The sequence below is a fragment of the Toxorhynchites rutilus genome, chromosome 3 (assembly GCF_029784135.1).
Source record: "Toxorhynchites rutilus septentrionalis strain SRP chromosome 3, ASM2978413v1, whole genome shotgun sequence".
Classification (NCBI taxonomy): Eukaryota; Metazoa; Arthropoda; class Insecta; order Diptera; family Culicidae; genus Toxorhynchites; species Toxorhynchites rutilus.
This window is the reverse complement of record NC_073746.1, coordinates 148,200,953-148,223,688: the sequence shown is the minus strand read 5'-3', so window position 1 is coordinate 148,223,688 and position 22,736 is coordinate 148,200,953. Positions and strand designations below refer to the sequence as shown.

The 22,736-nt window shown below is 37.5% G+C and overlaps 3 protein-coding genes across 6 annotated transcripts in view; 1 reads left to right on the top strand and 2 right to left on the bottom strand.

Annotated features, from left to right (window-relative positions):
* LOC129775784 (facilitated trehalose transporter Tret1-2 homolog) overlaps positions 1-22,736 on the top strand; it is a 42,198-nt gene that overhangs the window by 9,731 nt on the left and 9,731 nt on the right. The window lies entirely within an intron of this gene.
* LOC129775783 (facilitated trehalose transporter Tret1-like) lies at positions 4,917-17,178 on the bottom strand. Of its 2 annotated transcripts, none has more exons than XM_055780873.1 (7): positions 16,971-17,178; positions 6,544-6,776; positions 6,319-6,449; positions 5,892-6,226; positions 5,505-5,719; positions 5,252-5,449; positions 4,917-5,187 (listed from the first exon to the last, which is right to left on the bottom strand). In XM_055780873.1, the coding sequence occupies exons 1-7, from the start codon at positions 17,065-17,067 to the stop codon at positions 4,942-4,944; spliced, it is 1,455 nt and encodes a 484-aa protein (XP_055636848.1). In that variant the 5' UTR covers positions 17,068-17,178; the 3' UTR covers positions 4,917-4,941. The 2 variants fall into 2 exon arrangements, with proteins under 2 accessions (XP_055636848.1, XP_055636849.1); XM_055780874.1 differs by lacking the exon at positions 16,971-17,178 and adding an exon at positions 6,843-6,975.
* Positions 17,266-22,736, bottom strand: part of LOC129775785 (facilitated trehalose transporter Tret1-like) — a 125,322-nt gene continuing 119,851 nt past the window's right edge. For both annotated transcript variants that reach the window (XM_055780879.1, XM_055780880.1), the window contains exons 6-7: positions 18,156-18,303; positions 17,266-18,091 (exon numbers count right to left, since the gene is read on the bottom strand). In XM_055780879.1, coding sequence (XP_055636854.1) covers positions 17,418-18,091; positions 18,156-18,303 — 822 coding nt within the window. In that variant the 3' untranslated portion in view covers positions 17,266-17,417. The remainder of the gene's footprint in view (positions 18,092-18,155; positions 18,304-22,736) is intronic.

Sequence of the window (22,736 nt, the reverse complement as noted above, 5' to 3'; positions counted from 1 at the left end):
GATTCAAATGCAGAAATTTATGTAATTATAACACTAAAAAACACAATTGCTTTTTTTTGTCCATCGTGTACAGAAAATAGTAATTATATGGGCAGCGTTTCAATGGTTTCTTATATTCATCTATTAGGAAACAGTAAGTAATAAGACACTATCGTGACAGACATGATTGGACTCTACAAAGAATGTGATTTAAATGTAGATTTAGCATATTGCACATACTACTGATAATTGTTGATTTTCGAACGATGTATGGAACTACGTCTCTTATGCGGACAAACAGTGATTTTTCGGAAACGTTTTTTCAAAATTGCTCAAATGTTTCCGAACAAAAAATTTTTATTTGCATGTTTAGCAAACGTATTACATTGTGTAAAATGCGAAACAGCGAAAAAGTCCATTTTGTTCATTTTGTCATTTACGTCTCCTATACAAGCATGGGCAGATCAGTGAATCGGACAACTCATGATCAGAATTTAGGCCACCGAAATGCGTTAATTACATGGTTTAGCTATGTAAATAAGATACAAATGGTGTGCAAGCATGATGTTTACAACATTTGTAAGTGTTATAATCCAGAAAAGGTCTTAATACGTGCCAAATAATCATCTGGTGATCGATTAAAAGTTAGCTCAAATGAGGGACGCATTAACACCAATAAAAGGTGGATTTTATAATCCTTCCAAACATGTGAATCCGTATAAATATACTATAAAACTACTGTAAATCATGAAAAAGACAATTTTATTTATATTTTGTGAAACATTCGAATACCTGATTCGACACAGGTGCGCTGAATTAGAGCACTCAAAAAAGTGGACAAACCATGATCTTATTTTCGGCTGTACAAACCAAAATCATTCACCTTAGTGATTCTCAGATTTTCGTGAAAAGTGGTCATTTTATTGTTTACTGCAAAACATTAGACGCGTATTTTTTATTTTTCCATTAGGGTGACCATTTCCATTCTAGGGTGGTCCGAGAAATTAACTTTTTCCTCTTGTTTCCAATAATGACTTTTTACAAAAATTCATAACTTTCGAAATACTCCACCGATTTTGATGATCGACATATCAAATTAAAGGCAATGAACCAGTCGTCTTAGCAAAAAAAATATTGTACACGGCACGGATGGGTGGGCACGAAGATGCCAGAACAAGTTTATAATAAATGTGAGTGGTCAAATCGTTAGATAGTTGCATCGTAGATCTGACCCTCTTTTCATTCATTGCACTACACTAACCGTAGCAAAAATTATATAGAACCACTAGCTGACCCGGCGAACTTCGTCCCGCCCAAAATTTGTTTTTTTGTTATCAATACTTTCAAATATTCACGTTTTCTTACTATGAGCAAGTTCATGTTAGACACTCCAATCGCAGAACTGTTCATTGATTGATCTTCTAATCGACCCCGTTTAATTTTGTATGGCAGCTCCCCCTTAGAGAGAGGAGTGTCTAACCACCGTAAAAACATTTATTGTACCCTAAAACCTCCGCATGCCAAATTTGGTTTCATTTGCTTGATTAATTCTCGAGTTATGCAGAAATTTGTGTTTCATTTGTATGGCAGCCATACCTAAGAGAGGGGGAGGAGAATCATAGCATCATTTATTGCACCCTAAAACCTCCACATGCAAAATTTGGTTCCATTTGCTTGATTAATTCTCGAGTAATGCGGAAATTTGAGTTCCATTCGTATGGCAGCTCCTCCTTAGAGAGGGGGGTGGAGTGTCTAACCACCGTAAAAAACATTTATTGCACTCTAAAACGTCCACTTTGGTTCCATTTGCTTGATTAATTCTCGAGTAATGCAGAAATTTGAGTTTCATTTGTTTGGCAGCCCCCCCCTCAGAGAGAGGGGAGGAGTTTCTAATCACCATGGAAACGTTTCGTGTTCCCTAAAACATTCGCATTACAAATTTGGCTCCATTTGCTTGATTAGTTTTCGAATTATGCAGAAATTTGTCTTTCATTTGTATGGCAGCTCCCCCTTAGAGAGGAGGGTGAAGTGTCTAACCACCGTAAAAAAAATTATTGCACCTTAATATCTCCATATGCCAAATTTGGTTTCATTTTCTTGATTAATTCTCGAGTTATGCAGAAATTTATTATTCATTCGTATGGCAGCCCCACCTAAGAGAGGCGGAGGAGTATTTAACCAACATAGAAACATTTATTGCACCCTAAAACCTTCACATACCAAATTTGGTTTCACTTGCTTGATTAATTCTCGAGTAATGCAGAAATTTGGATATCATTTTTATGGCAGCTCCCCTTAGAGAGGGGGTGGATAGTCTAACCACCATAGAAACATTTATTGCACCCTAAAACCTCCATATGCAAAATTTCGTTTCAATTGCTTGATTAATTCCCGAGTAATGGAGAAATTTGTGCTTAATTTGTATGGCAGTCCCCCTTAGAGAGGGAGGAGGGGTCTCAAACTATCACGAAAACCTTCCCCGGCCCCAAAAACTCCTACATACCAATTTTCTTGTTGATTGGTTCAGTTGTTTCCGAGTCCATTGGAATCAGACAGACAGATAGAAATCCATTTATATATACAGGGTTTTCCAACTTTAAATTCCGAAAGTAAATTGAAATAAAACACACTTACAATTCGAATTTCGATGATTTATTTCAAATTAAAGTTTGGTTTATGCCATTATGTGTGAAATACAACATCATTCAAATGTCCACCTAGGGCTTCCTCGCACACCTTGATCCGGAACAGGTAATTTTCGATGACTTTTCGGCACATATGGGGCGGTATCTCGGTCTTAACTTCACGAATGTTGTCTTTCAAATGTTCAAGAGTTTGCGGAGAGTTGGCATAGACACGGTCTTTCGCATAACCCCACAAAAAAAAGTCTAGCGGGTTCAAATCGCATGATCTGGACGGCCAATTGGCATCACCAAAACGCGAAATTATGCGTCTCTCAAATTTCGTTCGCAATATGGCCATGTTCGGTCGTGTTGTGTGGCACGTGGCGCCATCCTGCTGAAACCACATGTCATCCGTATCCATGTCTTCAATTTGTGGCAAAAAAAGCAGCCATAGCGCTCACCATTCACAGTTACCGTCTCGCCGTCCTCATTTTCAAAGAAATACGGCCCGATGACTCCACCAGACCATAATGCGCACCAAACAGTGACTTTTGGCGGATGCAATGGCCTCTCAACAATCACGTGTGGATTTTCTGAGCCCCATATACGAAAATTTTGGGTGTTCACATAGCCACCGAGCTCTAAATGTGCCTCATCGCTGAAGAAAATTTGATGCAAAAATTCAGCATTTTGCTGCTGTTGTTCGTTCGCCCAATCGACGTATGCCCGACGCATTCCATGGTCACCACGCTCTAATTTTTGTACCAGTTGGACTTTATATGGATGTAGGTGTAAGTCCAAATGCAAAATTCGCCACAATGATGTGTTTGACAATCCCAATTGCTGAGCACGCCGTGGAATCGAAACATTCGGGTCATCCTCCACACTGGCAGCAACAGCAGCACTATTTTCGGCCGAACGCACATTACGATGATGCACAGGTTTCACAATATCCGCTACGGATCGAGTTTGTTCGAATTTACGCACTACATTAGCGATTGTGTGCTCTGTAGGCCGTCCATGACGACCAAAATCCGTCCGTAATGCTCGAAAAACATTTGCCGGTTTTTCATCATTTTTATAGTATAATTTAAAAACTAAAACGATCCATATTGTAAAATGACAGACATTCAACTAACGATATGACGTTTTGGTTGACAGCTATGTCAAACGGTTGTCAGCGCAGGGCTGTATACTTTCGGAAGCCCGAAATGGAAAACCCTGTATATAGATTCTACGTCAAATCAGCAGAAAAGCAGCTAATTTCGAGGTGATCCTTTTCTTCATATGATAATGAAATTGACGACTGATTTTTGAAAATGGCGTATTTCAAATCACTGATCTCGTAGTTCAACGAGACTGCGCTATTGGCCATACAACACGCGATATGATGAACACATTGAGAGGTTAGCTTGGTTAGCAATTGATTTCTTAAAACTAAGTAGAATCAGTAGAATCACTCTACAATAGTATGCGGATCTGTCGGAGCAGTTTAAGGCTCGCAGGGTTTTCGACAAGGCCATGGACTCTCCTGTGTGTTATTCAGCGTGATGTTGGAAATATTATGCGGAAAGCGGGTTTCAATGAGTTTTTTTAGTTTATTTGCTTCACCGACGACGGGACATAATCGGAAGAATACACGTGACCGTAGCCGGCTTGTACATACGAAAATGGTATGATAGGGTTCAAGAATGGATATACTCAACGTGGTCGTACCTACCATAGGCTCCACAAATCCGTAAGGTCCAACGAATTCGTTAATGCTATTCAAGAAGAACAAGTTGATCTCCAATTTAATCAACCTGATCTGAAGTCTCCTCCTGAAGTACGCAATATATCGCTATCAATTCGGGATATCGGCTGAAGTAGGTTCGTATTGATTTGTATCTGCTGAATTCACACGTTACTTTTACATACCAGAGTGATGAGCCAACCCAACAGCACAGAATAGAGTATGATGACGAGCTTCGATCACTGAATTCGAGTTTTAGAAATCCGCACACGGAAATTGCTCGCCCGAGCCCTCGGTATTAATAATTTGAACGAAAATCTCCGAATCTCAACGATTCGATATTATTCTGTCAGCTTCGATAAGGCCACTTGACAGCTCGAGAGGTTTCAAGGAACCTATCATGAATCACGGAAACAAACAAAAAATCGTTGGCAGCGTTGTGTTCAATGACTATATTTTAAAGAAGTTTTGCTTTCAGTGCAAAGATGTTATTTTTTTACCTGAGACTAGTCCTGAAACTTTGTGAACCCATCCTATATACTAATATATGTGATATATAATCAAAATTTGTAGCCTTGAGATTCAACGATCATTATCGCAAATTATCTATTCCTTGGGGCAATTTACTTTTTCCTTGTTCCCTTCTTTACAATCCTCTACAAACAAATTTTTGCCTTTAGTTTCTGGCATTAGAAATATAATGACTAATGCACCAAATGCACACACCCCACTCGAAATCCAAACTGTCCCGTAGATATGAATCGTGTCCAAAAGAATCGGAAAAGCCTTCGTTGTGATGAAAGCGAACGCACATAGTAGAACGAAGCTTATGGTATTGCCCACATTACGAAGCTGAAAACGATTCGGAAAGCATTTAAATGATCAACACTGATTAATATTTTGTTAAAATGAGAACCTTCGCCGGGAGTATTTCTGGTATGATGAAGAAGGGTACATTGGTGATTCCCAGAGCTGCCGTATACATAGTTGTGCACATACACAACACCGGTACCCAGGAATAATCCTCAGCATAAGATGAATCTGCGTAGTATGAGTGCAATCCCAGCATTCCGAGAGATACTCCCACACCGATTGTTGATGTCAGTAAAAATACCTACGTGAGATATCTTGTCTCTTGAAACGAACTCCATAAAGTAATTGAATATTACCTTCCGTCCTGCCTTATCGATTATGGCGAAGGATGTAAAATTTCCGCAAATGTTAATCAGTGGCAGCAGTATCAGTGTGTATTTCGATTCAACCGGTGTACCCGCAGCAAGTAAGATAGTGCCAGCGTACATCAGAATAGCGAGAATTCCGCTGAACTGATTCAAAGCCATTACAAAAACCGAAATGAAAAGTGCTCGGAAGGCTGCTCGGGATTCTGAAAAGGACATACTCTATTGGTAAATTATGACTAACTTCGTGAGCATACCGCAACATTCACATTAAAACAACACAAACACGTTTTATCCAATCGTTTCTGTTACACTGGAAAATTTTGAAAATAGCAATTATTCAAGTGATAACGATAAACATTTCGTCTATATACGTACTAAAGTCGTTCAGCGTTAGCTTTTCCGCGTGGGTCTCCGCTTCGGTGAAAGACTTCATGTTCTCGAATTCACAATCAAATGCTATAGTTTTCTTTGTAGCATCCGTTATGTTTCGATAGAACATAAGAGAGTGTTCCGCTTCATCAGTTCTTCCTTTTCGCAGCAAACAGTACGGCGTTTCCGGTAATAAACAAACAAATACCAGGAAAGCTATCGGGAGACACAGCATAATTTTCGGTACCAAATAATACGGAAGGTAGCTGCCGCTGGCGAATGCTGCCAAAACACCAATATTTATGTGCAAAATTGTTAACGAACCGAGTGCTCCTCGAATCCTGAAAAAAGAGATTGAAAAAATACAGAGAGAAAAGTCATATAAATCGAGGGTGAAATGGTCTCGCCCTTCTCGGTTTAGGATTGCACATACTTTCGTTCTGCAATATCAGTCACAAAAAGTGGTACGATTGTGATAACCCCTCCTCCGGTGAGACCAGACAATACTCTGGCTACATAGATGTAATAGATATGGTCTCCCGCCCAGAGTAAGCTCCACAGAATCTGTCAAAACAAGTAATGGGAAATGTCGTATTGATAATCAAATTGACCTGAGGCTCTTTCAAACTGAATGGCAGAAAATAACGAAAATACGTACAAGATGAGGAATTGCAAGCATAATGAGTCCCGCTTTTTTGCCATATTTTTTGTGAAGTAGGGCAAACACAACCGATCCTGTCATTCCACCAATGGCAAGCGACGCGCCCACCCAGGAAGCCTCTGTCACCGTAATTGGGCCCGATTGGAGCGGTGTGTGGGCGGACTGAAGGATCGGAATAATCGGAGCCGTCCATCCGAGAGTAACTCCATAGGCGATTGTGATAAGATGAACTATATTGACAACAAAAGAGAGGACAAGTTATTGATTTTCACCGTTTGATGCCTCCGTTTCCGTACCCGCTAATATAGAGACAGATTGATGAGTGTAATTTTTGGAGAAAACGGTAGCAATTTGACCCATATCGTGGAATAATAATAATTCAATTAGACTATTTGAACGAACATGTCACAAACTATCACAGAGAATAACTCATCAATTATCTAACAGTTTTAATCCACCGCGTGAACAGCGCATGTTCCGTTGGAGACCAAATTGCGTGCAAGCTTGCCTGCAATGCCTGAAGCACATCTATGTTCGATTTTATTTGAAACAATAAATTGGGTTATTTGAAAAGTTTACGCAGTTTTTGTCAATTTTTGAATGAAATTTTCTTTATTGAAAATCAATTCTAGTCAAATATATATTGAACACTATTATTTATAAAATTTCATCATTTTCCGGGTAGTTTCACAATTCCATCCGTGTAGAACTTCGGTGATTTATTGGCGAAAAACTTTTTCAAATGATTTTTGACAGCCCTTATGTAGAGATCGAGACAAATGATAATCAGACAGAGGAAGATCTGGGCTGTGCGGTGAACGCATCAAATCAATTTTTGGCGCGTCGTCAAAGATGGTCGTAGGTCCTTATTTCTTTTCAATCAATTCAAACAATCTATTTTAGCATGCATTCAATCAAATTGCGACATGTCGAAATTCGCATTTCGCTATCGGTTTTGAAGCAACGGGGTGTCGCAGAACGAATTCCAATGAATATCTTGAAATTTTGGGACAATACCTAAAATACCTAAATACCTAAACATAGGGGTTTTTGAAAATTCGAAAAAATGCCAAAATGGCGACCATTTTTGTTAAGAATGCGTTATTTTTCATCGAAAAACTGAGATATTATTAAAAACACGGCTATGTAACGCTTTCGATAATTTATTTTTACATGCCGATATAAAATTTCATGGTTTCGAGAAAAACGCGTTTAAAAGTTTGTACAGCAATGCTACTTCCCTTGAGATGATCCCATAGTTCTTGCTGTAACTTTCCAACGAAATCAAATATCGAATAATCCTTTTAAGACTACCGGAAAACAAGCGTTTTAAACTTTGTGTTTAGATAATGTATACATAATTTTAAAGCTTGAGCCATCAGATTGGATGGATTCTTTTTCAAAATTTTGTGGAATAACGCCATTTTTTTGCCAACTATGTCAATAAGCAAACCTAATCAACCAGCTTTAATTTGAATGAACTTTCGTTTTCATGAGTTTTATAATCGATCTATAGCTACTGGACGATGCCACAACTACTAACATGCCGTCAACTTCGATTGTTTCTGTGATTTTATCGACATTCCCGACAACGGGCGTTCCTGTGCGAGATGCATCTTTAACATTAAAAATGCCTGAACTTAACCGTCGAAACAAAATTGCACGTAATGAGCTGTTGAAGTATCGTCACCTTCCGTTCCACTAGGCGTCGTCGAATGGTGCGATCGGAAAGGTCCAGATCCAACCTTTCTTTAATCGCCCGAATGATCGTTCGTGGGTTTTTCTTTACTTCCCGGATGATACGCGTGACCGTTCTTGCATCAGTCTTAAGTATCGGTCTTCTTCTGGGTCGATCGGTTACGCTGCTGAGCATCTGATGTCCAGCTGGACCGCACCACGGCTTACACATACTTTTCAGCGATGTCTCGTTGAGACTCCTTACGATGGAAGTCACGCACATTTCGCATTCCGGACATTTGTTGAGATTTGCTTTCCACCCATTTCTCGGAGCTTCTTCAGCGTCTAAAACACGTCACTATGGACGAAAAGTTGACTAAACAGAGGATGACCAAATGTACCATTTTTGGTGGTTCCGTCATTTAGTCAATTTTATACCGTATTTCCAGTATGCAGAATTGTTTATTCATTTATATGTTTCATTTATTTATTTTCAGTATATTGTTTTAGAATGACCATCTTCAACATGTAATGAAGTGTTTGGGATGTGAGGGTTTTTGGGTACGAGAAATGTTTCTATGATGGTATGACACCCCTTCCTCTGGAAAGGTGAGGAGGTCCCATAAAAAATGCATATATTATTCTAACCAAACATTACAGTTGAAAATTTTCGGAAAACTCTGAAGAAAAATGGCAAAAATCGGAAAATTCAATTCGCATGAGTTCTAACAACGCTTGTTAATATGTAATTGTATTACATATTAACAAGCGTTGTTAGTCCATTTGATGTTTGCGGTAACGGAATTGATCTTCGTTCGAAAGTGGAAATGGATTTTAATGTGATAAAACGCACTCCCATTTCTTCTATCTATTTATATAAATAAAAATGGATCGCCGAATGTGTGTATTTGTCTAATTTAGGGCTGTCTTCATTCTATCATATTTTATGTATCAAACATTTATTCCATATAACGGAGAAACATGTTATTTGCAAGTGGTTGAAAAATCTTGAACGAGAATTGTGTCTGAAAATAATCTGATATTATAATAACGAGTTTTGGTAGAAGTACTAGGAGTTTTATATTAAAAGGTAACATTAAAGGGTAGATTGGAAAATCACTCAAAGAACAGTTCTGCGATTGGACCCATGGACGTGCGCTTAGTAAGAAAACGTAATTGTGATAACGAAATATAAATTTTGGGCGAGACGAAGTTTGTAGGATATAAAGAAGCAGGTACGATCGTTGGATAAACCTATTGAAACCTAAATAATTTTTCATGTCACTCGATTCTTGCATTTCTGTTATTTTGTTATCTATCAATATAAATAAAAATGTAAGGCAAAATCTGTTGGTAAGCGGAAAACCCGAAGAAGGGATGGTCCGATTTTAGCCACCTGTATTTTGTTGTAAACGTCTCTTTCCATAGATCAATATAGTGGAGAGCCGAGTTTTCGATGGTAGAATTCTCTCTTGCTCTCCTTTCTTGTAACAATTCTGCTCCGGGATCGGATAGAATTAAGTTCAACTTGCTGAAAAACCTCCCTGATGTGGCGATAATCACTTGTTGAATTTATTCAATCGGTTTCTGGAGCATAATATTGTTCCAGATGATTGGAGACAAGTACGAGTTATAGCTATTCAAAAACCCGGTAAACCCGCGTCCGACTTCAATTCGTACCGCCCAATAGCAATGCTGTCTTGTATACGGAAATTGTTGGAGAAAATGATCTTGTTTCGCCTTGATCGTTGGGTTGAAACGAATGGCCTACTCTCAGATACACAATATGGGTTCCGCAGGGGCAAGGGGACGAATGATTGTCTTGCGTTGCTTTCTTCAGAAATTCAAATGGCTTACGCCGAAAAAAAACAAATGGCTTCAGTATTCTTGGACATAAAGGGGGCCTTTGATTCTGTTTCAATAGAGGTTTTGTCAGACAAATTACACTCTCGGGGTCTGCCGCCTCTATTGAATAATATGTTATATAACTTGCTTTGTGAGAAACATTTGAATTTTTCTCACGGGGATTCGACAGTAAGTCGGGTCTCCTACATGGGACTCCCCCAGGGCTCATGTTTAAGCCCCCGTTTGTACAACTTCTATGTAAGTGACATCGACAATTGCCTTACACAAAATTGCAGCCTAAGACAACTTGCAGATGATGGAGTGGTGCCTGTCGTAGGATCAAACGAATCCGACCTGCAAGGACCCTTACAATATACTTTGAACAATTTTTCAACCTGGGCCATTGGGCTAGGGATCGAATTCTCCACGGAGAAAACAGAGATGGTGGTTTTTTCTAGGAAGCATAGACCAACAAAACCAAAGCTTCATCTTTTGGGTAAACCGATCACTCATGCTATGTCATTCAAGTATCTTGGGGTCTGGTTCGACTCCAAATGTACTTGGGGGGCCCATATTAGGTATCTGAGTAAAAAATGCCAACAAAGAATAAACTTTCTCCGTACAATTACCGGCACCTGGTGGGGAGCCCATCCCGAAGATCTTATAATGTTGTATCGAACAACTATTCTCTCAGTGATGGAGTATGGCAGTTTCGGTCAATCAGCTGCCAAAACACACCTCATTAAACTCGAGCGAATTCAGTATCTTTGTCTCCGTATCGCGTTGGGATGTATGCCCTCAACGCATGCCATGAGTCTCGAGGTTTTGGCAGGCGTACTCCCATTAAAAGATCGCTTCAATTTATTATATCTTCGGTTTTTCATCCGGTGTAAGGTCATGGAACCATTGGTGATCGGAAATTTTGAGCAGCTGATCGAGCTAAATTTTCACTCCGGATTCATGAGTTCATATCATGAATTCATCTCCATGCAGGTTGATCCTTCTCTGTATATTCCCAACCGTGTTTGTTATCCTGACTACATCAATTCCTCTGTGCATTTTTATCTTTTCATGAAGGAGAAAATCCATGATATTCCAGATTATCTTCTATCGGGGATCGTTCCTACGATCTTCAATGCAAAGTATGGGCGTGTCAATTGTGATAATATGTACTTTACTGATGGGTCCTCTATGAATGAGTCCACAGGATTTGGAGTGTTCAACGAACTTTTTAGTACCTCCCACAGTCTTCAGAATCCTTGCTCAGTGTATATTGCTGAATTGGCAGCAATACATTGGGCGCTGGATAGCGTCGCCTCACGACCTGTTGAACACTATTACATTGTAACGGATAGTCTTAGCTCTGTCGAAGCTATCCGTTCAGTGAGGCCGGAAAAGCACTCGCCGTACTGGATACCTTCCTTATCCAGACGCTGTTATGTCATTACCTTTGTCTGGGTCCCTTCACATTGCTCAATTCCGGGTAATGAGAGGGCTGACTCATTAGCAAAGGTAGGTGCAATTGAAGGCGTTATTTATCAGTGTCAAATGAATTGGGCCGGTGATTCCACTCGATTATCCCTAAGGTTAGCCTCAAACCATGGTTCAAAAGTATGGACTTGAGTCGGGACTTTATTCGGACCTTCTCCCGACTCATGTCCAATCACTGTTCTTTAGATGCGCTACTTTTTCGTTTCAAGCTTGCCGACAGCAATCTCTGCGTTTGTGGCCATGGTTACCACGACATCGAACACGTTGTTTGGTCGTGCGAGCTATATCTTGTCGACAGATCGAATTTAGAAAACTTCCTGCGGGCCCGAGGAAGGCAGCGCAATGTGCCGGTGAGAGATGTGTTGGCTCGGTTAGACCTTGATTACATGTCCCAAATATATGTTTTCCTTAAAGATATCGATCTTCGAGTGTGATTGTTCTTACATCCTTTTCCCTCCATTTTCCCCTCCTTCCCTTCTTACTAACATTAGAATAAGTTAAATCGTTAATACATATTAGATGTGACGATAGTTTTAAGAATTCAGTATGATGTGTGAGTATGAATGTGAATGTGAGTGTGAGTGTGAGTGTGAACATTGTTACAATCTCCTTGCATCCCATCCTTTTCCTAAAGTAATCGGTTTCCTATTCCATTAACCGTAGAATTAAGAAAACATGTTAATAGTAAAAATATAGTTAAGAGTTTGGCTTCTTTAAACCTATGTAACTGAGCCTGTAAAAATAAACGAATTAACAACAAAAAATATAGTGGAGAGAAAAATCGGAAAATTTTCGGAAAATTCTGAAAGAAGGTCGAAAAATTCGGAAAATTGAATTCCCACATGTTCGAAAATTACATCATAATAAGCGTTGTTAGTTCATTCGATATTTGCCCCATCGAAATTGATCTAAAAGGAAATTGTAAAGGGTCAAAGGGTAATCAATCAGTGAAGAGTTCAGTGATTGGACTCACTAACGTTCACTTAGTAAACGTGGATGTTTGAAAGTATTCAAATCAAAAAATCTATTTTGGGCGGGACGAAGTTCATCGGGTAAGCTAGTCATTAAATAAAAACGAATATTATATTTATAGAAAAAATCTGTGTTTTGAGATTACACATAGTTGACGATTCGGTTCTTAGATTTATTCACTTAATAAAATTCATTTAGGGCACTATGTGTTTTGTTTATTTACTTATTTATTGGCTTATGTGCCCCATTTCTAATCCTGATCTATGTGAACCGCTTAACTAAACATAATATTGATGTTAAAAATGCTAATCAAGTCGGGTAAGAAGGACACTCCACCGAAGAGAGAGACGAACATTTTGTTTCGAAAACAATTTTATCATATCCTCCTTATTTTTATGAGGAGCAACTGGAAGTTATGAACGAACCAGAAGATGGAAGTGGCTTTAAAGGCTGTTACGGGATGGCAGAGACTTACAAGGCTATTATACTACATCCGACCGTTTTCAGTCAGCAGCAGTAACAAGAGCTAATGCGACATCTCCTCGACCTAAGGAGGAGATTCTATGGGAAGTCGATGACGAATGTGAGAAAATTGACTTTCAATCTGGCGTAAGAAACGGAATGAAGCATTCCTTCAATAAACCAACTCAAATGACTGGGAAAGCCTGGCTTAGCGGTTTTTAAAACGTTATCCGAATCTTCCATTCCGGATCTCGGAAGCTATTTTCGACATGAAAAAATGAGAAAAATTACAAGGCCCTATTAGAAGACCTCGAAAACTTATTGAGTACATCAACTTGAATGTCGAAGTATAACTTTTGAGCTAGTGTCCATCTTTCCCCAACGTTTTCTTATTTTTTCAGAGATGCCGGATACATTAACTTTGCAAAAATTCTTTTTATTATAAAAAGGGACTATAGTCTAAGTCATTTATTTATACATTTACCATTTATTTTACATTTAACATTTAATTTTTTAACATTGAACATTTAGCAAACTATTTACAACAAAGAATATTTAACAAAGTCTTAAAACTGTTCGGTGAGCCTGGGTCCTGGGTTCCGTGTGGTTGGTTTGGCGGTGCTAAGTCAACTCAACTTTATCGTTCGATGCGAGTTCTCCAGGATCTATCGATTGGGCTTTGCGATGTTTTCTCTCGTTGAGATAAGCCGAGGATTTTTATCTCTCTCCGATCGATCTCGCTGCTGCTAATGCGAATTAGCGGCAGTTGATGATTGTGGTTATCTCTCTCCTATTGCGTTACGTAATTTGGATGATGAGATGTATCTACTCGTTCAGGGCCGGATTCTTCGCTATATGTACTTGCAGACAGTTATTCTCTAAACAAAATATTCAGTTCAGATAGCTTTTCATCAACACCAATGTACAGTCAGAAGTGCAATGAAGTATTTCAGAATAGTTTACTTCTGTTTTTGGATCAAAACCACCGTGATCATTGGGTAATTTGGCATCAATTCGTAACATCCGGAAAGTCAAGGCATGGTTTGTTGAACAGGGGCTTCTGATTCTGGACTGGTCAGCTTGTTTACCAGATCAAAACCCTATCAAGAACTTATGAGGAGTGATCGTACGCATAGTAGATGCAGCTTACAAGCAGTATAAGTGGTTTGAAGAGCTTAAACGAGCCGTATCCTCTGCGTAGAACGAGATACACATTAAGACATGGCGCAGCTTGGTCAAAACCACCCCGAATGGGTTATTTGAAACTGATTGAGAACTAAAGATGACCTACGAATTAGAAACTTATTGTAATTCATGTGAAATGTACATTAATTTTGTAAAAAAGTGAGAGTTTCTCCATCTAGTTCTATAGTTATGAAACACTGGAATTTTTGTATTTTGAATGTTTCGCGCCTGAACACAACAATAAAGTTTAAATGGCTAGTCTTTTAAATGAAGATATTTGTTATATCCTACACTATATACTTCAATTCATTAGAATTCTTACATATCTCTGGAAACTCATAAAAAAATGAGTGGTTCTATAGTCGTGAAACGCAGTGTATAATAGAGCGCTCATTTTTCTGTTATCAAAAATAGGATGAACAAAATTGTCGATGAAATAAAAAATCTAACTTTCTTATCTTTATGAATAGATTTAAACATAGTTCCACAATGTTGTAGCTTCAGTGATTTGGTACATGTTTGTAGAAGTTTTTTCTATCTGATGAAATAACCGATACAGCGCTTTTTTTCCTAAGTTGCGTTCGGGTCACCATGAAAAAAACAGTTTTTTGTTCCTGCTTTTATATTTCAAATTCTACATGCAAACTGCCTCGAAAGACTTCTCGAGATTTTTAATAAAAACATTTTGCGATGCAGAATTAGCCAATATCTCAACTCCACTTAAAGTTATTAAAATTTCTTCCCAACATTATTTATCTCTTCGAAAATTTAAACAAAAATTTCATGTGAGAGTATTCCTTCCTCTGGGCAGCTTCATCTACATTTGCAACCAGTAGAGTAACACGGAGTAAGTTAGACATACGGGGTGATTTGGACCACCCCTTTATCTCAAAAAGTGCGACTCAACTTGAATTTTTTAGTGTCATCTCCTTTTATTGTTGAACCGTATGTACCTAACGTGAAAGGTGCTCCCGTGGTTCTGGTCGGAGGAATTTTTCGTCAAAGAAATTTCCTCCGACTTGCACTGTGATCACGCGTATTCTAGAGCTTGCCACTCAGAATGCATTAAAGGCGTGTTATTTGGCATAGAAATCTCAACTAAGTACTAATAAAAATGACGCAAGTAATACTACGTTGAGACGGCGAAGTCCCTCTAGGAACGTTAATGCCATTGATGAAGAATTGGGGGTGAATTGGTCCTACAGGTTTGAGTCTTTCCTTTTTCATTTCAATTGATTTCAGATGCCGCTGAATTACAAAAAGTGGATGAACAACGTTGGAAGAAGGAGGAGTTTGAAAGAGCAACGCAGGCCATCAAGAACGGATTTTCTTTGACCAAGCATCGAAAGTGTTTGAAAATGCTCGAACAACAGTGCACAATTCGAGATGGTGTCTATCCAATTCTTCTGATCTGGAATCTGGCCAAGACACCTGGTATCGATCCCAAAACACTGTTACTGATAGTAGCATTATCCCAAAATACTTTACATAAACATAAGTATGTTTTTTTCGATGAGACACACACTGGACCAAATCACCCCACAGACGGTCCAAATCACCCCGCATCAAACTTTAATGTCCAAAAATCATCTCTTTTATTTTATGATCTATTTGGTAATTTAAAGCTTGATATAATGATTAAACATTATTGATTGAGAGAAAACGAGTATAGTTCAGTATACAATGTTACATTTTATTTAGACCATATTGGTTTGGAAATTTTAGGTGATTTGCTTAGGAGGTCCAAATTACCCCCCCCCCCCCATTTCCCCTATTACAGAAGCCTCCTAAGAAAGCTGTCCATTTGAACGGAAAACTTCTTGGTGGAACAAGAGATTTTAAAGTTTATAACAATTGTCAAGAGAACTTCTTAACAAAGCCAACATTATTTCTAGTTGAGCAGATTACAGAAAAATGTTCAAAAGAATATAACAAAGAAATTCGTAATCTAAGAGAAGAATTTGGAAGCTTCCCTGTGAACAAGTCTTAAGACGACCTGTTGTAACAAGACTTCATAATGCCGTTTTCGTAAGCCCCAAAAAATATCGTCACCCAGATGGATTTGAAGGATCATGATGGATAGGCACCTCTCAGACTCAATCCAAATGACAAACCCTCCAGGCGGAGTTCTAACTTCTTTGTTGTTGTCTCTAGTTGTTGATAATCTTCCTAATAATTTTACCAATTTAGAATACGAAGTCATTGAAAACTGGATGAATGGGAAGTTGAATTTCAGTGCTTCCTTCGATTGAATTCAATCGCAGCGTATGAGAAGTAGGAAGTCCTGAAATTCGCCCAGGACTACTCGTATTTTATACCGATATGTCGATACAGGAATCCAACAAATTGGAGTTCGAAGTTTGTTCTTCTTCTACTTTTTGGCTTTGAGAGGCTTTAAACTTTGCTGTTCATTCGCCTCTAATTCGAAGTTTTACCTCACCCAAAAGGAGCCTTCGTAGCCGAATGGTCGTAATTTCGAAACCCTCTGTTTCTTGATCTTTTGATATTTTGTAAATTGAAAAAAAAAGACATCTATCAGTCCCTATCCCACTATGCTCATCAGATTTGTCATTCGTAAGACCAGATGCTCACCAATAAGAACCAAATATAAAATTAATTCGTTGTATTATATCGAATCTAGAGCACTCGACAATCATGTTTCAGATCATGAATGTTGAATTCATCGATAAAACAAACATTTCATACACACTCAAAATTCTACCAATATTCTATTACACTCGATACAAAGCTTAGATACACAATTTATTACTATACACATTAATCAAAATTACCAGAATTCACTGCCGCGAACTGCTTCCAATATCGTTTACGCAAGAGCTCCGGAATCATTCTAAAACTGTTCAACTGCACTGTTTCACACCGAATCATTCACAATCATATGGTAGAGAGCTGTCTTTTCTAGCAACTGAAGTTGAGTTCACTGTTCTGGGTGATGGAAAATATCACTTCATCGAGATCTTTCATCATTCGAAAGTTTATCTTGAACCAACACTGAGATGATAGAAGGATTAGGTAGGATTGTGATAACACGCCGCCGGATGCTGCCATTATTAGCACAGAGCGAAATAAAAGAAACTTAAATTTATTAACGTCATAAAGTTTAAACATAAAATTAAAGCTTATTCTCGACTTATCCCTAGCTTTTGAACTTGTCATGCGCATAGTTTTCATTTGTTGTGTTTGATTAGTTGTTGTATGACTTGACTGGTATAGCGCTTCTAAACATCTAAAGAGGTTCGCTTTGGTACGTTTTTTTTCTCGGAATCCAACGACTCCGTGATTTCTTCGAAACTTTTTCCTTTCGTTTCTGGCACGTAGAATATCACAAATGTTGCTGCGGCTACGCAGCAACACGAGAAAAACCACATCACCGAGTAGAGACCAAATTTCTCCACGACCGTAGGGAACAGCTTCACCACCATGAACGCAACCGCGTGGAACTCCAGCAAACACCAGGTAATGACAAAGCCGCGCACCCTGGGGTCCAGGATCTCCGGCATGATGATGAATGGAACTATAGCGATACCGATGGCGGTGATGAACACCAACCCGGACAGCGTGGTAACCGGGATCCACTTGAAGTAGGTCAGGTCGACTCCGACCACGTTCAGGAATGTATAGGTTCCCATCGTGGCGGAGCATATTGCACAACCCAAAGCTGAGGTAATGAGTAACACCTTCCGGCCGGCCTTGTCCACCGTTACGGAGGAGACGTACGACCCCACCAGTTGGATGGCGGCGACGATCATGGCGCATGTTGCCGGCGGAAGATCGGAACCCGATTCACGGAAAATGCTATCGGTAAAGGTGATCAATGGTACCGATCCGGACATCGGATGGAACATCATCACTATGACACAAATTAAAATGCCCTTCAATGTTGGCTTGCTCACTGCGAAAAAAAAAAGGAATAAGTTAGCTTGGCCGTAGAACAAAAGGTGTGAGTCAATACTTACATAAATCCTTAATATGTAATTGCACCCGACCGTTTGAGTCTTTGGTGGCACTGCTTTGTGTGTCCTTGAATCTGGCGAGCTCCGACAGAAACTTGGATGACTCCTGATCGTCTTCTCCCCTGTAGAAGCAAAGCGATTCAATCGCTCTCTGGTAATAGAATAGAAAAAAAAATTACAATAGATATTACCCATGGTGCAACTGGAATTTAGTGAATGAATCGATTAAACATTTGGTTACGCGAAAACGTATGTTTCATAAGAGGGTACAATGGAAGGCTTCCGGTGGATGCCGGTATAACAATATTAGTGAAGAGTTAATCACTATTAAATATTTCATCCAGCTTGCAAATGAAATTTTGGATTGCCCGAATAGAAATTTTAAAGAGACTTATTGTATAAATAGAAATTGGTCAGAAATTCGACAAGAAAGTAGTCACATTTTGTAAAATATCCGAAACAAATAACATATTTTTATTTTATTATTTTTTAACTGTAAGTCACAGTCAGTCAGCGCTGTCCTATCAAAAAGCTCGACGTCGGCTCCTAGGGACCGACGCGAGGCTCAACGTGTTAAAGCCTAAAGTCTCATGTTTTAGAATATTTTACAAATAATTTTTATCTTGGTGTGTGTAATGAAATATCATGAAGAAATAAAAAATCGATTTTGTGAACTAACACTATTTTTTGCCAACTATTCCATTAGTAAATCCAATTAGTCTTATCAACCAGCTTTTATTTGATTCCTGTAATGTTCCAGTAGGACCTTTCAATACAGAGATATTGTACAAAAAAGTATGTTTTATTTGTAATGAAAAAATCGACAATTACTTATCGGGCAACCCAATATAAGAATATTTTTTTATAATAGTGCAAAGGTATTCTCATAAGCAAACATCCACACGGGACACGTGATATGGTTTTTGTACCAGGTAATTCAAATCGGGACCGGTAGTATGTATTTTATATGTTCTTTTTCATCTTTCCAACAACGGTGTAACACATCGTTCAATAAATTTCCGGTCTTGCGTCATCGCAGCAGCATCCTTCGAATTCCAATTAACACGTTCGTCGCCCAACGCGACGTTTTTGAGTTTCTTGCGGGCTCAACAATGATTATGATTTTATTATTTTTCTACACATCCTATAGTTGCATTTAGGTGCATATTCTTTCAAATTCATTTTAAAAATCCTATTCAATTCGAACGAGGAAAGTGTCACCCATATATGGGGGACGGGGCGACGAACGTGTTAAAAGTGATTGTTCCAAAAAACTATTCTAAGGAATAATTGTACTTATAAAGGACTTTCGATTTTTGTATTGTTTTGAAAACAACAAAAATTATTTCACTTGAACCAGTGTAGCTTATGAACTAAACGTCAGTCAATTGTATGAAGTTTATTCTTATGCAATAATCACATAATTAGATATTGTCACATTTGGGATTGGGCAATCTTGGATCTATATTTAGAAGATCGATCTCCGATTTTAGATCTTTCGGATCGGATCATTGTACTCTAAAAATCTCGAGAATCGATCTTTTATTTTCGATTTTTCCGGTTTTCCAATGAACATTGATTTTGATCTTACCAAAAACCACCTGACAAATTTCATAAACATTGGATCCTATTCGAGGTTTTGAAATTACTGGTCGCAAATTTAGGAGAAGCAGTTTTGTAAGTTTGTTCATTACAAAACAAGTGGTCACAAGTTATATTTACACCATCATGTGTACTAGGCCGACAGTGAAATTGAATGATGACATCAGGCCCAGTTGAATCGTTCTTTTCTGGAACTGGAATTACTATCAATATTTTGACTGAATGCCAGACGTATGGCACGGCTGGATTTAATGGGATCATTTTCAGAGGACTTATTGATACATTTCAGTTGTTAAATTTTCATTTAATTTATTTAATAAAATAATTCCATAAAGGTCCCTGGAGAATACTTTTTTCTGGGCTTTCAAGTTTTTTTTATGACCTTTATGCTGAGAATCAAAATAAAATGCCTTCGATGTTTAAATCGAAATATGAAATATTTATTCCATGTTTAATGAAAAAATAACACTTATATAGAATAAGTCAATAAATTGAAAAGAAGGCAGGAAAATCGATCCGTGAAGATCGATCTTTTTTCTAAAGATCGCCCAATCCTAGTCACATTACCCGCGATGTCATATTGATTTGGATGCAGATTGCTGGTTTATCTTTTCAATCATGTTGATAGTTTTTAGTTCAAAACATCGCGAATTGCATTGAAAAAAAATGCATCGCTTGTATGCAATTTCATTCGCGGTTGATGATGATGACAATAATGTTAAATTAACTGCCACATGATTGTCAAAATATCAGACGTACGTAACAGTCGGATAATTGACACAACAAACGAAACATATGCTTCAGATTAACCAATCTCCGCAGAAAGATAATGACTGACAAAACTGAACCAAGGTGGTGATCATGACATAATTCCACCAAATAGCGTGCCAAACATTCGCATTCAATATTAATTGACCAAAATAGTAATCATAGATAAGGCGACCAAACAAAATCAGTGTTTAAAGAATGCCGTTTGACTAGCACAAACGATGGATCAAGGCAACGCCACTTGGTCAAATTCAAAGCATCTTCGGATTATTTGACTGAATGAAAACAGTAAACATTTGTAGCAAAAAAAACGGTTATCAAATTCAGTGTATATATACTATTTCCTAGTTATATAATGTAATTAAGCCTGGTGTTATGATGTTTTTCGTTTCATGTTTCATGTGTCAAATTTGCCACTGATCTCCATCTATGAAACATATGTTGTGCATCGATAGAATAGGAATTCTCTTGCGCCTAAACGGCTAATGAGTTATAGATAAAACAAACGTTTATCGATAGATAGCGATACTCTTACACCTCAAAATGGTAACAGTGTAATATACAACAAAAGTTATCTTAAGATAAAAAATGTACACGAATGAATTCGGCTCTGTTTACAGCTGAATTGCTAAATGAGCCTAATAAAATAAACTGTTGGGATAAAAAAAGTAAGGATAGCGATATAGTGTATTCCAAAAAGTTTTGAAATCTTATTGAAATACGAACTTTTGTCGAAGACGTCGACTTTCTATCCTTTATATCTTTCTTCATACAAAAATTGCTTATAATTTTTGTATGAAGACTTGTTGTTGACACATGTATTGCAGAAAACTGAATTTTAATTTTAAATATATTTTTTAAATGAAATTTGTTTTTAAAAAATTGTCAGATATTTTTTAATAAAAACCTAAATGATTTCCTACATTTCATTCTGTGATCAACATTTTGTAGATCTTATAGTTTTTAAACCAAGATTTTTCGAAAAAAATTGAAAAAAAAACTCAAAATTTTAAAAAATTTCTCCCAAAAAATTTATCAGACCTATAAAATTTTAGTTAAAGAATGAAATGTAGGAAATTATCTATGTTTTCATGAAAAATATCAAACAAATTTTTGAAAAAAAAATTAGTTGAAAAACAAAATATTCGAAAATTGAGATTAATTTTTTTCGAAGACATATTTTTAAAAAAATCTGAAAAAATAGATAGCTCATATAATTTCCAACAAGCCACCCATACATCGGAAGATGGGAACTTTTACATGGAAAAAGTTTTTCGAACAACAACTCTTTCATGTTTTTTTTTAAACTACTGTTAATGTTTGATTCGTAACAGTTTTATGCATAAGTTATCGCGATTTACATGCTCTGCTAAGATTTTTCTATTTATATACATGTCAAGAACATGTCGAACACGAGAATTTACACGCCACAATTGACCGAGTTAAGAGCCATTATTTTTTCAGGAGTCTTCATACAAAAATTCCTTATATTCCAGAAACTATAAAAGATAGGAAGTCGACGTCTTCAACAAAAGTTCATATTTCAATTAGATCTAGAACATTGTCGAATACACTTTATCGCTATCTTGACTTTAAACAAAAATTAGGATAATTCAAAGAAAATATGAACAACAACTTTGTCAGAAAAATTTTTCCCTGTAAAAGTGCCCATCTTCCGATGTATGGGCGACTTGTTGGAAACTGCAAGGGATATTCGAATAATTTTTTTTTGAGAAAAAAATAAATTTTTGAAAAAATTTTATTTTTTAAAATGAAAAAGTAGTCTAATTCTTTTTCGAATATTTCAAGTATGCAAAGTTGCTTAAAATACTCATATGTTTACACCCACAACGTTTCACTGCTATCTGAGCTGCCAGTCGAGTTGGCATGAAATTCGTCTTTCGCTAACTATGTCCTTACAACCTTACAACCAGCTTTTGTTTGATTCCTAGAACGTTCCTGTAGGACCTTTCCATGGAGAGATATTTCTGTTTGGATAAAAAATTTTTGATGCGTCAATAAATAATAAACGCATTGCAAATAAAAAAAAGTTTTGAAAACTCTAAAAAATTCTGTACAAGGTTAATTTTGTTTTTGCATCGAATTCAAATAAGCGCCAAAATAGCTCTTTTTTCGTAATGTTTTAGAAAATCTTTTGTAGTTTTGCAAATATTACAGTAAATTCTAATGTTAGCAGAATAAATTCTAGTCTAG

Excerpts from the sequence above, each read along its gene's own strand:
- LOC129775783 (XM_055780873.1), bottom strand. The coding sequence starts at position 17,067 with ATGATTCGGTGTGAAACAGTGCAGTTGAACAGTTTTAGAATGATTCCG. Across the intron at positions 6,450-6,543 it reads TGCTTGCAATTCCTCATCTT|ATTCTGTGGAGCTTACTCTG; the intron begins GTACGTATTTTC and ends TTGTTTTGACAG. Across the intron at positions 5,450-5,504 it reads TCGATAAGGCAGGACGGAAG|GTATTTTTACTGACATCAAC; the intron begins GTAATATTCAAT and ends TATCTCACGTAG.